Source organism: Eretmochelys imbricata, chromosome 14 (assembly GCF_965152235.1).
Source record: "Eretmochelys imbricata isolate rEreImb1 chromosome 14, rEreImb1.hap1, whole genome shotgun sequence".
Taxonomy (NCBI): domain Eukaryota; kingdom Metazoa; phylum Chordata; order Testudines; family Cheloniidae; genus Eretmochelys; species Eretmochelys imbricata.
The window spans coordinates 43,052,659-43,066,270 of NC_135585.1; the positions used below are offsets into that span (position 1 = coordinate 43,052,659).

The 13,612-nt window shown below is 46.6% G+C and overlaps 1 protein-coding gene across 1 annotated transcript; it reads left to right on the forward strand.

Moving 5' to 3' along the window:
- Positions 1 to 2,172: 2,172 nt before the first annotated feature.
- Positions 2,173 to 3,132, forward strand: LOC144275236 (olfactory receptor 14A16-like). Its single transcript, XM_077834416.1, has one exon. The coding sequence runs from the start codon at positions 2,173 to 2,175 to the stop codon at positions 3,130 to 3,132; it is 960 nt and encodes a 319-aa protein (XP_077690542.1).
- The last annotated feature ends 10,480 nt before the right edge of the window (positions 3,133 to 13,612 follow it).

A 13,612-nucleotide genomic window follows, 5' to 3' on the forward strand; every position in this document is an offset into this window, starting at 1 on the left:
TTTCCTACAAAAAAACTCATTTTCCTACTACTACAAAAAAAATCTAAATTTCCAAACATCTCTAATTTGGAATGGAGCTTTAAACAAGGGAGGGGAACACTAGTACTGTTCAATAATACCATAATTTCAAAACCATTTTTTCTCTTGAAACTGGGTTTGTTTCTGTGTCAAAGGGATAATTACTGGAAGGTCAAAATTGAATAAGCAGCAGAGCTGACAGCCACAGTTGATACGTTATGCACACTAGCACCTTTAGACTCAGAGTTGAACCACCAGTTAAAGCCAGTCTATCTCAATGTTGCCAAAGGACATACAGGAGGTAAATGGGACTAGAACCCATATTTCCAGGATTTCCTTGGAAGTTAACAAGATAGACACAGGCCCAGGATTACAAAGGGTTTAAGCACCTGAAGAAGGAGAAAGGCGCCTTTGGGGATTTACAATAGCATCTGAGCAGGTTAGGTGCTATCTTTTAATCACAGGTTTCAGAAAAAGAAAAGGAGTACTTGTGGCACCTTAGAGACTAACCAATTTATTTGAGCATAAGCTTTCGTGAGCTACAGCTCACTTCATCGGATGCATACTCTGGTTTCAGAGTAACAGCCGTGTTAGTCTGTATTCGCAAAAAGAAAAGGAGTACTTGTGGCACCTTAGAGACTAACCAATTTATTTGAGAGTAAGCTTTCGTGAGCTACAGATCCGATGAAGTGAGCTGTAGCTCACAAAAGCTTATGCTCAAATAAATTGGTTAGTCTCTAAGGTGCCACAAGTACTCCTTTTCTTTTTATCTTTTAATCGTGGCCCACAGATAACACAGAAGCTTGGCTGGAATCAGGGAACCCTGGTGGCGATTGTACTCCCTGTGTTATGCTGGGGTCAGACTAGAGGGTCTGAATGGCCCTTTTGGCGTTATCACCTTTGTTTCTGTGCCCTTGCCTCTGAATCTCTGCTTCTGAGCTGTGCAGGGCTCTAGGGCGTGAGTCCTGCTAGCCCTCAGGAAATAGACGTGGATAAATCACCTTCCCGCAGCATCAGTCCTTTAATGTCAGTGCAGCTCAATGCCAGCTACTCACAGCTCGTCTGCAGAGAGCAATCGGTTTGAGTCTAGTTCAATCGCTGAATGAGGCTGAAAGGATTCTCAGATACCTGTGCCCTTAGCTTCTAGATTCTGCTATATAGATAGATAGTGACCAAAAAATCCTAGTGCTGGATGACTGAATGTGTCTTCCGTTGGGAAAAAGCCACAAAGGCTAGCACAGGAAGTTTGCTATTTCAATTAAATGTGTTGGGGGATCAACATACAGGGAAGAATTAAGATGATAAATATGAATTACAATACAAACTGGTTAAGACCTTTCCCATCAGTTTAATCAAATACCTACTGCTGACTGGAATTTTTCCTCCCATTAGGAAAATTTTTACTTTTCACTGAACACCCTAAATCCATTCCCCGCTCCCCACCCCACCCCCCGCCCAGTTTTTGGCAAATGAAAACTTTCTGCTGAAAACTGATTTTTTTTAATTCCAAAACCAATATAGTTTGTTTTTTTAAGTTTTCTTTTTTTTTTTTACAAAACAATCCCAAAATGTTTGAGAAAAGCAGACAGATTCTGAGATGTGTTGTTATTTAGCTTAAAAACCAATCTCCATTAAAAAGAACACAGCTGAAAAATTTCCAACCAGCCTCTATGCACAGAGTTTGGGGTGGAAAAATGACAGATGAGCTGCTATTTACGATGCTGGGTGAGTCAACATCATATTGCCCTGCAAAGTGAGAATCAGGCTGTGTTAGAATTTTAGTTGATCAGTTTCATACCCAAGTTGTGAGAATTGTTGGGTTTGGAGTGTGCTTTGTTCCATCCTTCATACTGCATTTTATCAATCCACACCTTGGGCCAAATCGTCAGATGAGATAAAGTGACGAAGCTCCATTGACTTTAAAGGAGCTGACCTAATTTACACTAGTGTGGTAATGTGACTCCTTGATTGTCAGAGGCGAGGAGCACTAACAACACCTACTCATTGTAAGTGATGAGTTCTGTGCACCTTTGACATTCATAGAATGAGATATTAGGGAAAGGGGAATCAGAGCCATTCCCTCTGTCGCTCTAATCCTGACCATTGTCTTTCTCATTCCCTCCACAGACATCGCACAGTGTACTGCGGAAGAAAATGTCCAACCAAACTGCCATGACCGAGTTCCTTCTCCTGGGATTCTCTGACATTCGGGAGCTGCAGATTTTACACTTTGTGGTGTTTCTACTGCTTTACCTGATATCCCTGCTGGGGAACCTTCTCATCATCACAGCCATAGCCCTTGACCGCCACCTTCACACCCCCATGTACTTCTTCCTGATGAATCTGTCCATCCTAGACCTCGGCTCCATCTCTGTCACCATCCCCAAATCCATGGCCAGTTCCCTCACGAACACCAGATCGATTTCTTATTCTGGATGTGTTGCCCAAGTCTTTCTCGTCTTCTTCTTCGCTTCAGCAGATTTTGCCTTACTGACCATCATGGCGTACGACCGATACGTCGCCATCTGCCAACCACTGCACTATGAGACAGTGATGAACAGGACAGCATGTGTCCAAATGGCAGCCAGTGCCTGGATCACTGGAATTCTCTACTCTGCACTGCACACTGGGATCACCTTTGAAATCTCCTTCTGTGGAGGCAACATGGTGGATCAGTTCTTCTGTGAAATCCCCCAGCTCCTCAATCTCGCCTGCTCTGACTTGTACCTCATTGAAGTTGGGTTTCTCATCTTTAGTTCATTCTTAGGCTTCAGCTGCTTTCTTTTCATCATTGTGTCATATGTTCAGATCTTCAAAGCAGTGCTGAGAATCCCCTCTAAGCAGGGTGAGCATAAAGCCTTCTCCACCTGCCTCCCTCACCTCACCGTGGTGTCCTTGTTCTTTAGTACTGCAACCTTTGCCTACCTGAAACCCACCTCCAGCTCAACCTCAGGTCTGAATCTCATAGTGGCTGTACTCTATTCTGTGTTGCCACCAATGATGAATCCGATCATCTACAGCATGAGAAACAAAGAGATCAAAGGTGCACTGAGTAAACAGATAGGTTGGAGGTTATTCACTAAGAACAAAATGTCCCTATGTCTCCTTCGGTAGCAATTTCATTCTGTATTTCTTTATAAATAAAATCTGATGACATTATTGCCTCCATGAGAAAATACTGTGCACTCTGTTTATGCGGAATTGGGTATTTGCACTAGTAAAGATACAGACAAACATGACTCAGGAAAAAAAGGAGTTTCTATAGGTTTACACCAATGTAAATAAGATTGGAATATATCATATACTGCTACCGATCACCATACTACCTGAGACCCTTGCCTATAAAATCAGTAATCATAGCAGAGTCCCTGGTGAGGTCTTTGGCTCTTCTTATATCGTGGGATAAAAACTCAGATGGAGGTATCGATGCATTTGTTCTTTGTGTTTTTTGTTTGTTTGTTTGTCAGCTTTTAGCTTATTTTTGCTTAACTGGTTGATTGGTAGTTTGGTTGGTTTGTTTGTTTGTTTGTTTTAGGAGGTTTTGGCGGTGGAAAGGCCTGAGAAGATGGTGAGTGTTTGGTGAGATGGGATTTTCAATGTTTGTCCCTTCTTGGGAGTATCCATATGTCATCTCTTTGATGGGTTTTCTGAGCGAACTGAAGGTTTGCTCCCCACAATGACAAAAGAGTGCAAAAGAGGATTATGCATGGCTTAGTTCCTACTGACATGATTATGTGTAGATTGTTGGGATATTATTGTATTATTAATGATATGTGTCATAAATATAAAGGGAAGGGTAACCACCTTTCTCTCCACAGTGCTATAAAATCCCTCTTGGACAGAGGCAAAACCCTTTCACCTGTAAAGGGTTAAGAAGCTAAGATAACCTCGCTGGCACCTGACCAAAATGACCAATGAGGAGACAAGATACTTTCAAAGCTGGAGGGGGGGAGGAACAAAGGGTATGTCTGTCTGTGTGATGCTTTTGCCAGAAAGAGGTCAGGAATGCAACTCAGAACTCCTGTAAAAAGTTAGTAAGTAATCTAGCTAGAAATGCATTAGATTTCTTTTGTTCAATGGCTGGTAAAATAGTTGTGCTGAATGGAATGTATATTCCTGGTTTTGTGTCTTTTTGTAACTTAAGGTTTTACCTGGAGGGATGCTCTATGTTTTGAATCTGATTACCCTGTAAGGTATTTACCATCCTGATTTTTAGAGAGGTCATTCTTTTACCTTTTCTTTCATTAAAATTCTTCTTTTAAGAACCTGATTGCTATTTCATTGTTCTTAAGATCCAAGGGTTTGGGTCTGTGTTCACCTGTACAAATTGGTGAGGATTTTGATCAAGCCTTTCCCAGGAAAGGGGGTGTAGGGCTTGGAGGGATATTTTGGGGGAAGACGTCTCCAAGTGGGCTCTTTCCCTGTTCTTTGTGTAACACGCTTGGTGGTGGCAGCATAGGGTTCAAGGACAAGGCAAAGTTTGTACCATGAGGAAGTTTTTAACCTAAGCTGGTAAGAATAAGCTTAGGGGGTCTTTTATGCAGGTCCCCACATCTGTACCCTAGAGTTCAGAGTGGGGAAGGAACCTTAACAATATGTTAGTCATCTTTTTATTATTTTAACCTACAAATGAATATAGAATCATAGAATATTAGGGTTGGAAGAGACCTCAGGAGGTCATCTAGTCCAATCCCCTGCTCAAAGCAGGACCAACGCCGACTAAATCACTCCAGTCAAGGCTTTGTCAAGCCAGGCCTTAAAAACCTCTAAGGATGGAGATTCCACCACCTCCCTAGGTAACCCTCCTAGTGAAATAGTGTTTCCTAATATCCCACCTAGACCTCCCCCACTGTAACTTGAGACCACTGCTCCTTGTTCTTTCATCTGCCACCACTGAGAACAGCCTAGCTCCATCCTCTTTGGAACCCCCCTTCAGGTTCTTGAAGGCTGCTATCAAATCCCCCCTCTCTTTTCTCTTCTGTAGACTGAATAACCCTAGTTCCCTCAGTCTCTCCTCATAAGTCATGTGCCCCAGCCCACTAACCATTTTCGTTGCTCTCCAATGGACTCTCTCCAATTTGTCCACATCCGTTCTGTTGTGGGGATGTAAAAACAGTGTCATTCTTGCTATGGTGGAAAGACTGTTTTAAAGTAAGTGACATGAACACTGGAGTCTGGGGTCTTCTTGTCTTCTTGTCTGGGGTCATTTTGTTCTAGCCCTGGTGTAAGTGGACAAGTGCCATCACGTGCACTGATCTGGTGTTCCATACGCCTTCCCGTGTAGATGTACTCACACCCAAGCTGAGAAAGGATCTCAGAAGTTGGCCTGTTAGTAGTATTAGAATATCATCTTTGTGCATGGTTGTGTACACTTCATATATGACAGACAAAAGCAGAGTATGTGATTAGCTAGAGAGACAGACAGACAGGACCATTCCTTGTCCTAACCCACAACCTCATTTAGTGATAATGATAGATTTCTATTTGATTGTGAATTACATGAGCTAGCTAGCTAGTGTGACAAAGTTTCTCCTCTACCTTGGTGGGTCTTGAGCTTATTGGCGGATTTGTTCACCTTGGAGCTTCACGGCAGCCCTCAGTTTGGCCGTTTTCGTGAACCCACAGTCCAGGTCAACTCCTCCTGTGTCTGACCAGGAGTTGGGAGGTTTGGGGGGAACCCGGGCTCGCCCTCGACTCCAGGGCCCTGTGGAATGCAGCTGTCTAGAGTGCCTCCTGGAACAGCTGTGCGACAGCTACAACTCTCTGGGCTACTTCCCCATGGCCTCCTCCCAACACCTTCTTTATCCTCACCATAGGACCTTCCTCCTGGTGTCTGATAATACTTGTATTCCTCAGTCCTCCCACAGTCCACATTCTCACTCCTAGCGCCTCTTGCTCCCAGCTCGTTACACGTGCACCACAAACTGAAGTGAGCTCCTTTTTAAACCCAGGTGCCCTGATTAGCCTGCCTTAATTGATTCTACCAGCTTCTTGATTAGAACACCTGCAGCCAATCAGCCTGTCTGTCTTAATTGTCTCCAGAAGGTTCCTGATTGTTCTGGAACCTTCCCTGTTACCTTACCCAGGGGAAAGGGACCTACTTAACCTGGGGCTAATATATCTGCCTTCTACTACTCTCCTGTAGCCATCTGGCCCGACCCTGTCACACTAGATAATGAATAATCGATGGAAATTATTGTGCAAATTATTGTGCTTCTTTTCCTGTTAATGATTGTCTATGTCCAGATCATGATTTTCTTGTAAGTACTCCTTATTACACATTATTTCACAAAGATTTTGTATGACTATATCTTACTCTGTCGCTCACTTACAAACAGCTCATCCTAACGCACTTAGTGTTTGAACTTTGAGCTGTTTTGACTGGATACATTTTTAACTTACTCTGGTTTGCTTGGAAGTATCACAGACGGGTTGGAAGAGACCTCAGGAGGCCATCTAGTCCAATCCCCTGCTCAAAGCAGGACCAACACCAACTAAATCATCCCAGACAAGGCTTAGTCAAGCCGGGCCTCAGGCCAATGCTCAGCTGATTTAAATTGGCATAGCTCTATTGAAGTCAGTAGATCCCTGAGAATTTACACCAGCTGAGGATCTGCTCCAAACACTCATGATTATGAATTTAAAACTCATTTCCTTTGAATATTCTGTACAATGGTCCTGATTCCACAGCCACTTCAGCACGTTCTTAACTTTAACCATATGAGTGGCCCCATTGAAGGTTTAAAGGTAAACTCATGTTTAAGTCCCCGTTGAATATGGGTTAGGGATATGGATAGGGCTTAAGGATAACCCCAAACTGATGTCAGATCCTGACCCTCTTTCCATTTCTCTCCTTTCCCAGTCAAATAAAGCCCTGCAATTGGTGCATTGGAATTACTCTCCCCGTCTGGCTTCTTTCAAAAATTAGGATTCTGGGACCTGACGTGTCAGTGACTTTTGGCACCACACCGATGAATGGAGTAGAGAGAGAGATCAACATTGACAAGGACTTGCACAGAGAAAGGACGCAGTGCCACTGTCCATGTCATCAGTGTTAGGGGTATTCTGATGTGAGGCTCCCACAGTCACTCCAGTTGAAGCTGTTCCAGTCTGGAAAAATAATTAAAGAGTTATTGGAGCAGGGGGTCTGGACACGGGGTCTCCCAGGTGAGTGCTTTGGCCACCAGGCTACAGGGTAATTCTCATGTGCTCTCTCTCCCTCTCTGACCCAATGATTCTTTAATGATTTAATCCAAAGTGGAACAGCTTGAACAGGAGAGGTTGAGGGAGCCCCACATCGGAATATCCCACAGCCCAGTGATTAGGACACTCACCCAAAAGGTGGCAGATCCCCCTTCAAATCCCTTCTCCTCCTCAGGCAGAGGGGGGACTTGAACTGGGGGTTTCCCCATGGCCAGGTAAGTACCCTAACCACTGGGCTAAAAGTTAAACAGGAGGGCCTTCTCCTTCTCACACAAAACACCGGAGGGGCCTGACCCAAGGAGAGGGTTCCCAGGTATGCATCACAAGCAGGGATAGGCGCCACCCAACAGTTCGACATAGGCAACTATCTCTGTGAGGGGGTGGAGCTTGACACGCCCACGTCTAGTCATCATCTCCCAGTGGTCAGGTTAGGCACCTCCCCACTGCATGCTGGCAACTGTGGATCCCATTTAGGTGTTTACCTCTCCTGTCATTGAACAGGGAGCCTGGGCTCCGAACACAAGCTTTAGGAATCATGGGGATTTTCTAAGTGCCTAAATGTTAGGTGCTGCAATGCTCATCATTAGAATACCTAAAGGCAACATTTTTAAAGGTATTTAGGTGCCTGGTGGGATTTTCAAAAGCATTTAGGTACCTAAATCCAGTTGAAATCAAAGCGTGTTTTGAAAGTCCTACTAGATGCTTAAATACCTTAAAAAAATCAGGCCCTAATTCCTTCTGTGAATCTAGCCCTGAGTGTCTGATATCCCCGAAGAGGCTTTAACAGTATCATCCCAGAAGACTGAAGACAGATCCAAAAACCATATTTTTGAGCCCTTCCTAACACTGAAGGGCTTTGTAAACTGCAGCCATATCCAGACATGGGTTCTACAAATGGCCCTGTCCCTTTAAAATGAGCCAGACACAGACCCCAGGACCAAAGACTCATGAGTTTGAGGTTTTAAAATATAAGGCTGCTCCAATCTCAGCTGAGATAGGGACCACCTCACCTCTAGGTCGTGCAGAACAATCTGGTCCCAGCAGGGTACATGAGAAAGGCTGATATTCATTGGATAGCTGACAGTCAGTGGTAGCTGGGTAGCTTTGAAAATGAGGCCTCTTTGAAAATGCCAGCTGAGGGCTTTGACAAGTGGAAAATGATCTATGGTCAGATTTTACAAATGGCCCCTCTCTTCATCATTGGCCAAACAGAAACATCCATCCCTGAGCTTTGCAGTGTTCAACATCCAGCCTTGCCTTCATCACTGCCTAGGGGTGCACAGGGACCATTCCTCCGCTAGGCTGTGAGTGACTATATTGGCATAAGCATCAAAGTTTGTGCCTTGTGATGGCTTCATGGTGGCCTTAAGAAATGGACTGGGGGTCTTTGTGCGGTTCCTAGAAGACGTGTCCCCAACACACAAACATCATCATTACTGGAAATAGATTTGCATCCTTGTGCTCCATTACTATAGAGAGGTCCAGAAGTATGCAGAAAGGAATCCTCTGTCCTATATAGCAAGGGTCCCTCCAGGGCAGGGGAGAAGCACACGTCTGGGGAATGGGGAGCGAGGGAAGATCGCACAGCTGCCACCTGGGCTTCTATACGTACTAGTGAAAAATGTCAGACTTCAGAACCTTGGGCTAATCATCTGGCCACTGAGGGTTAGCGTGGTGCAAAGAAAATTAGGATACAAGGGGACAAGACAGAAATCTCTGTATATTAAGTCTGGGATATTCAAAGGGGTCTAAGGACATTAGTTGCCTAACTCCCATTGTGCAGTCAATGGGAGCTGGGCACGTAATTCCCTGAAGCCACTCTGAAAATCCCTGTCACAGCTCATGGCCCGCAGTGAAAGTTCACTGTACGGTTCCAGATTCTGCAGCACCCACAGCCCCTTGTGTCTGCTCTAATTGCACAGGATGCTGCAGAGTCAGTCACTGGTTCCTCCAGAGGGCCAAGCCCATTCCTCCAGGGGTCTCTCCAGGGAAATCAGTGATTTTGCACCCAGGATACATTGGGTCCCTTCTGCTGAGCTGTTTTCTACTCTCTCCCCTGCTAGTGCCCCCTGGGGATAATCACTGCTCTGTGCTCCTCACGGGTTTCCTAGGGGATGCCCCACTTGGTCTGATTGCTTTGGTTGCTCTCAGTAACTGAATCCCTGGGCTGATGTTATGTCCCTGGCACACCATGCTTGGTGCACCACGCTGTGGCAGGGCCTGGGAATAGATTGTGCCCCAATAAGGCAACTATAGAGAGCCTTCGGCCCCTGAACATTTGAGAGGAGCTGAGGTCTCAGTTCACACCCCATTTCCATGTGGAAGCTACAAACATTGTCGAGCAGGATGGGACAGGCTGGCTTGGGAGATAAGAGATGAAGTTGCTGCTTTCACCTCTAAGTCACCTGTCCAAACCCAGCCCTACTGAGCAGGAGCCAAGGGCTAAATCCGCAAAAGCATTTCGGTGCCTAAGTCCAAAATTTACACCCTCAGAAGCTCTGCTCAGCTGCTGCCTAACCCTGTAAGCACCTACATGTCCCTGGATAAAGTCCACTGTGGTTGCTATTGCAGAGGGATTCAGATGGTGGTGTATCAGTTGTAGAAACCCAAGGTTTGCTCCAATAGGCTCTTTTGCAAATGATAGGGGTAATGTTTCTGAAGTTCAGGTGAAGCCCAGGCCTTAGAACTTGAGAAGATAGACACAGGGCACGGATTATAAAGGGGTTTAGGCACCTACCTATTCTAATAGGTGCCCAGTGGGATTTACAAGAGCACCTAAGCAGGTTAGGTGCCTAACTCCCATTGAACGTCCATGGGATTTAGCCACCTGGCTTACTTAGGAGCTTTGATTAATCTCCCTAGGTGCCTGTCTCCATCGGTAGGTGCCTAAATGCCTTTAGCAATGCAAGATGGTATATTTCTGAGGTAGAAGGCTGGGAGCTGGGGGCATCTGGCTGGTGCCTTTCTTTGTGTGATTCACGAGTGGCTCTGGGAGCATTCATGCAATCTAGCTGGGTGTGGGGCTTCACATGCTTCTGGACTGAGTGATAGCACCTGGAGGGGTTTGCTGTTAGTCACTAGCAGAGCATTGTGAGAGACACACCAGGCTAGTGAATTCAGGAGCCACAGCCATCCCACAGTCCCAGGTTGCAGCCTGGGGAACACCATCACACACTCCCACTCTGCCTAGGCACATAGCATGATGGGAATGCTTTGCCCAAATGATGACTTTTGGCTGGTGTTGGATCACAAGACACTTTGTTATTGGGGCAGGGGTAATAAAGGGTTTGTGTATCCTTCTTGTGTGAATCAAGGGCAGCAGAACTGTGCTTGACATGCCCTGACTGAGGAACTCACCCTCAAGTAAACTGCACTTGCTAAGCAGGGGTCATGGGTGCCAAAGGCCAGTGGAGCTGGGTGGGTGGGTGGATGTGTGCAGGATGGCTGGCAGAGGCCAGAGCAAATGCCCGGACAGTGGAGAGAGCAAGGTGCCTTTCTCTCCGTCCACCAGGATGGGCGGTGAATGCCACAGATGCACCTCTGAACTCTGGGTCTTCGCTGACCAAGGACAACAGCTGTGAGTGGGGTGTGGTGAAGGGATGGGCACGTTACAGGAACTTTTGGTTGCTGGACTTAAGAACCTGAGGCAAAAGGAGACTGCCCAACATACTCTGGGGTGGGTGTTTTGCTCATGGTTTATGTTATGAATCCTGCTTGCAGTGTTTTCCCAAGTTAATACCAGCTTACTTTCCCCCTTTTTATTAAAAGTTTCTTTTCTACACTCGGACTCTGTGCTTGTGAGAGGGGAAGTGTTACCTCTAGAGGTGCCCAACGGGGGATGTGTAACTGTCCCAGGTTACTAGTTGGGGGCTCAAGCCGGTGTTGTGTTGCATTGTTGAAAAGGACTCCCTAGATATTGAACCCGACCCTTGTTGCTGCCGACTCCAACTGGCAGAAGGGTTACACAGGTTTCTTAAAAGTGGAGGGGCAGGTTCTCAGTTGGTCTAAATCATTATAGCTGGGTAGGTGTGACTGTGCGGTGCTGCCGGCTGGGAGAGCAGCCTGAGGCAGAAGCCTCCAGCTCGCATGATATTCCAGGCAGGACTGAATCTCCATGAGACGAAACCTAAAGAAGAGAATGACCTGGAGTCTCTGGCTCCCATTCGGTGCTCTAAGAGGAGGAGCGCCATGTCTCTCCAGCCGCCCCAATCCACCTCACCAAGGTCTGCCAGGAGCACCCAGGAGACGTACGCCGGCTGTCAGTCCTACTGCACCGTCTGCCGTGAAGGCAAGGAGCTGCTGCTGTACAGCAATTCAGTACCGCATCTGCCAGCAGCACCCAGGAGACGTACGGTGAGCTGAGCGGGCTCCCTGCTTGCCGTGGTATGGCTTCTGCGTGGATTACCCAGGAACAAAGGCGCAAAACGATTCTCTGCCTTTGCTATCACAGAAGGAGGGAAGTGGGGGGTCCTGACGACATGTATCCAGAATCACGTGCGACAACGTTTGTGCCCCATCAGGCACTGGGAGCTTAACCCAGAATTCCAATGGGCAGCGGAGACTGCAGGAACTGTGGGATAGCTACTCACAGTGCACCGCTCTGTAAATCAATGCAAGCCACGATATTGACGACACACTCCACCGACTTAATGCGTTTAGTGGGGATATACGCGATTGACTGAATAAAATCAGTTTCTAAAAATTGACTTCTATAAAATTGACCTTATTTCGTAGTGTAGACATACCCTAAGAGAGTTAAGCATCTAACTCCCATTGTGCAGACAATGGGCATTGGGCACCTGTTTCCCTGAAACCACTCTGAAAATCTCTGTCATAGCTCACATCCTGGAGCAAGTGTCCACTGTATTGTTCCAGATTCTGCAGCACCCACACCCCCTTGCTTCTGCTCTAATTGCACAGCATGCTGCAGAGTCGGTTACAGGTCCCCCCAGAGGGCCGAGCCCATTCCTGGGGCCTCTCCATGGAAATCAGCAATTAGTACCCAGGATACATGGTGACCATTCTGTTGAGCTGTTTTCTACTCACTAGATATTACCTCGCCCACCTTGTCTCTCTGTTCCCGGAAAAGCCATCTTTAGAGAGCAGGACAGTCCCTGGTCTTCGCTTCCAGCACTGGACACATGAAAGGAGAGGAGCTCTCCGTTCACACCCCATGTCCACATGAATGCTATAGCCATCTCGGCGCAGGATGGGAAATGCTGGCTTGGGAGATAACAGATGAAGCGGCTGCTTTCATGTCTAGGTCACCTATTCAACCCAGCCCCAATGAGCAGTGCCCCAGTGTCCTCCCCTTCTGAGTGCTGTGAAAAATTGGTTTTGTGCCTCATCTCCTTGGACACGTCATGAAAGCACCCACCAAACATCTCATCCATCCAAACTAGAATGCATTAATCCCCTGTGAGCAGCCTCAGCAGAGACCATGGACCAGCGCGGACCTGAAGAGATCATCTCAAAATGGGAGAGGGTAGATCGGGCTCCCACTCCCCTTCACTACATGGTCTCTCCATGGAGATTGCGATAGCCATCAAAGGAGCCAATTGTTGCCAGTCAAAGTAAAGGTGGGTTCTGTAGGGATGGGCTTTAGTGTGGAACCAGAACCTCAGATCCTAAGCCCCCTCACCTGAGCTTTGGGGAAGTGAGGATCCCAAGAAAGAGCCCAGTGTCTGAGCTGGGCCCATCTCAAATTAATTTGCAATTTCCTGATAGAAATAGTCTTCTTCTGTCAGCCACACAACCCTCAGCTCTTACATAGCAGGGAAGGTCCGGTCCTGATCCCACTGCCATCACTAGCAATGCTCCCACTGACTTCAGCAGTTCCAGGGGTTGATCATAGAGGTGCACACCATGTGTTCAGTAGAGCAAATTTCTCCAAGGAAATTTCTTCACTTCACAGGTTTTTGTTTCATTTTTTCCCCATTCCATAGAGAGGTGGCCACATCAAGCAAAGGACATTTGTATGGATGGAAATGTAGGTGGGGAAGGAAATGAAGTCCAGTGTTGCACAGTTAGGAATGGAGAGAGCTACAAACATGGGCTGGGGCTTCCAAGCTGTCTTACCCCAGTTCAAACAGAGAGACATTAATGGCATCCCTGTGTGTTCCCCCACTGGTCATTGGTGCGGATACACTCCCCCCATGGAAACCAGGAGTGATTCCACTGGACTCAGTGAGACTCATTCTTCTCGCCCTCAGCCTGGTGTAAATAAAGAGTAACTCTAGTCGAGGAAATGGAGCTGTTTCTCCTCTTACTCACCCAGTGAGTAACTCAACAGAGTTAGGCCATGTCGACACTATGGACCTTACAGTTTTTCCCTTTACCGCCGTGTCTACCCTTCGGATCTTACTACCTTTACCGCTTGTGTCGGTCAAAC

Bases quoted from the DNA above. Each gene is read 5' to 3' on its own strand.
- LOC144275236 (XM_077834416.1), top strand. From the start codon at position 2,173: ATGTCCAACCAAACTGCCATGACCGAGTTCCTTCTCCTGGGATTCTCT.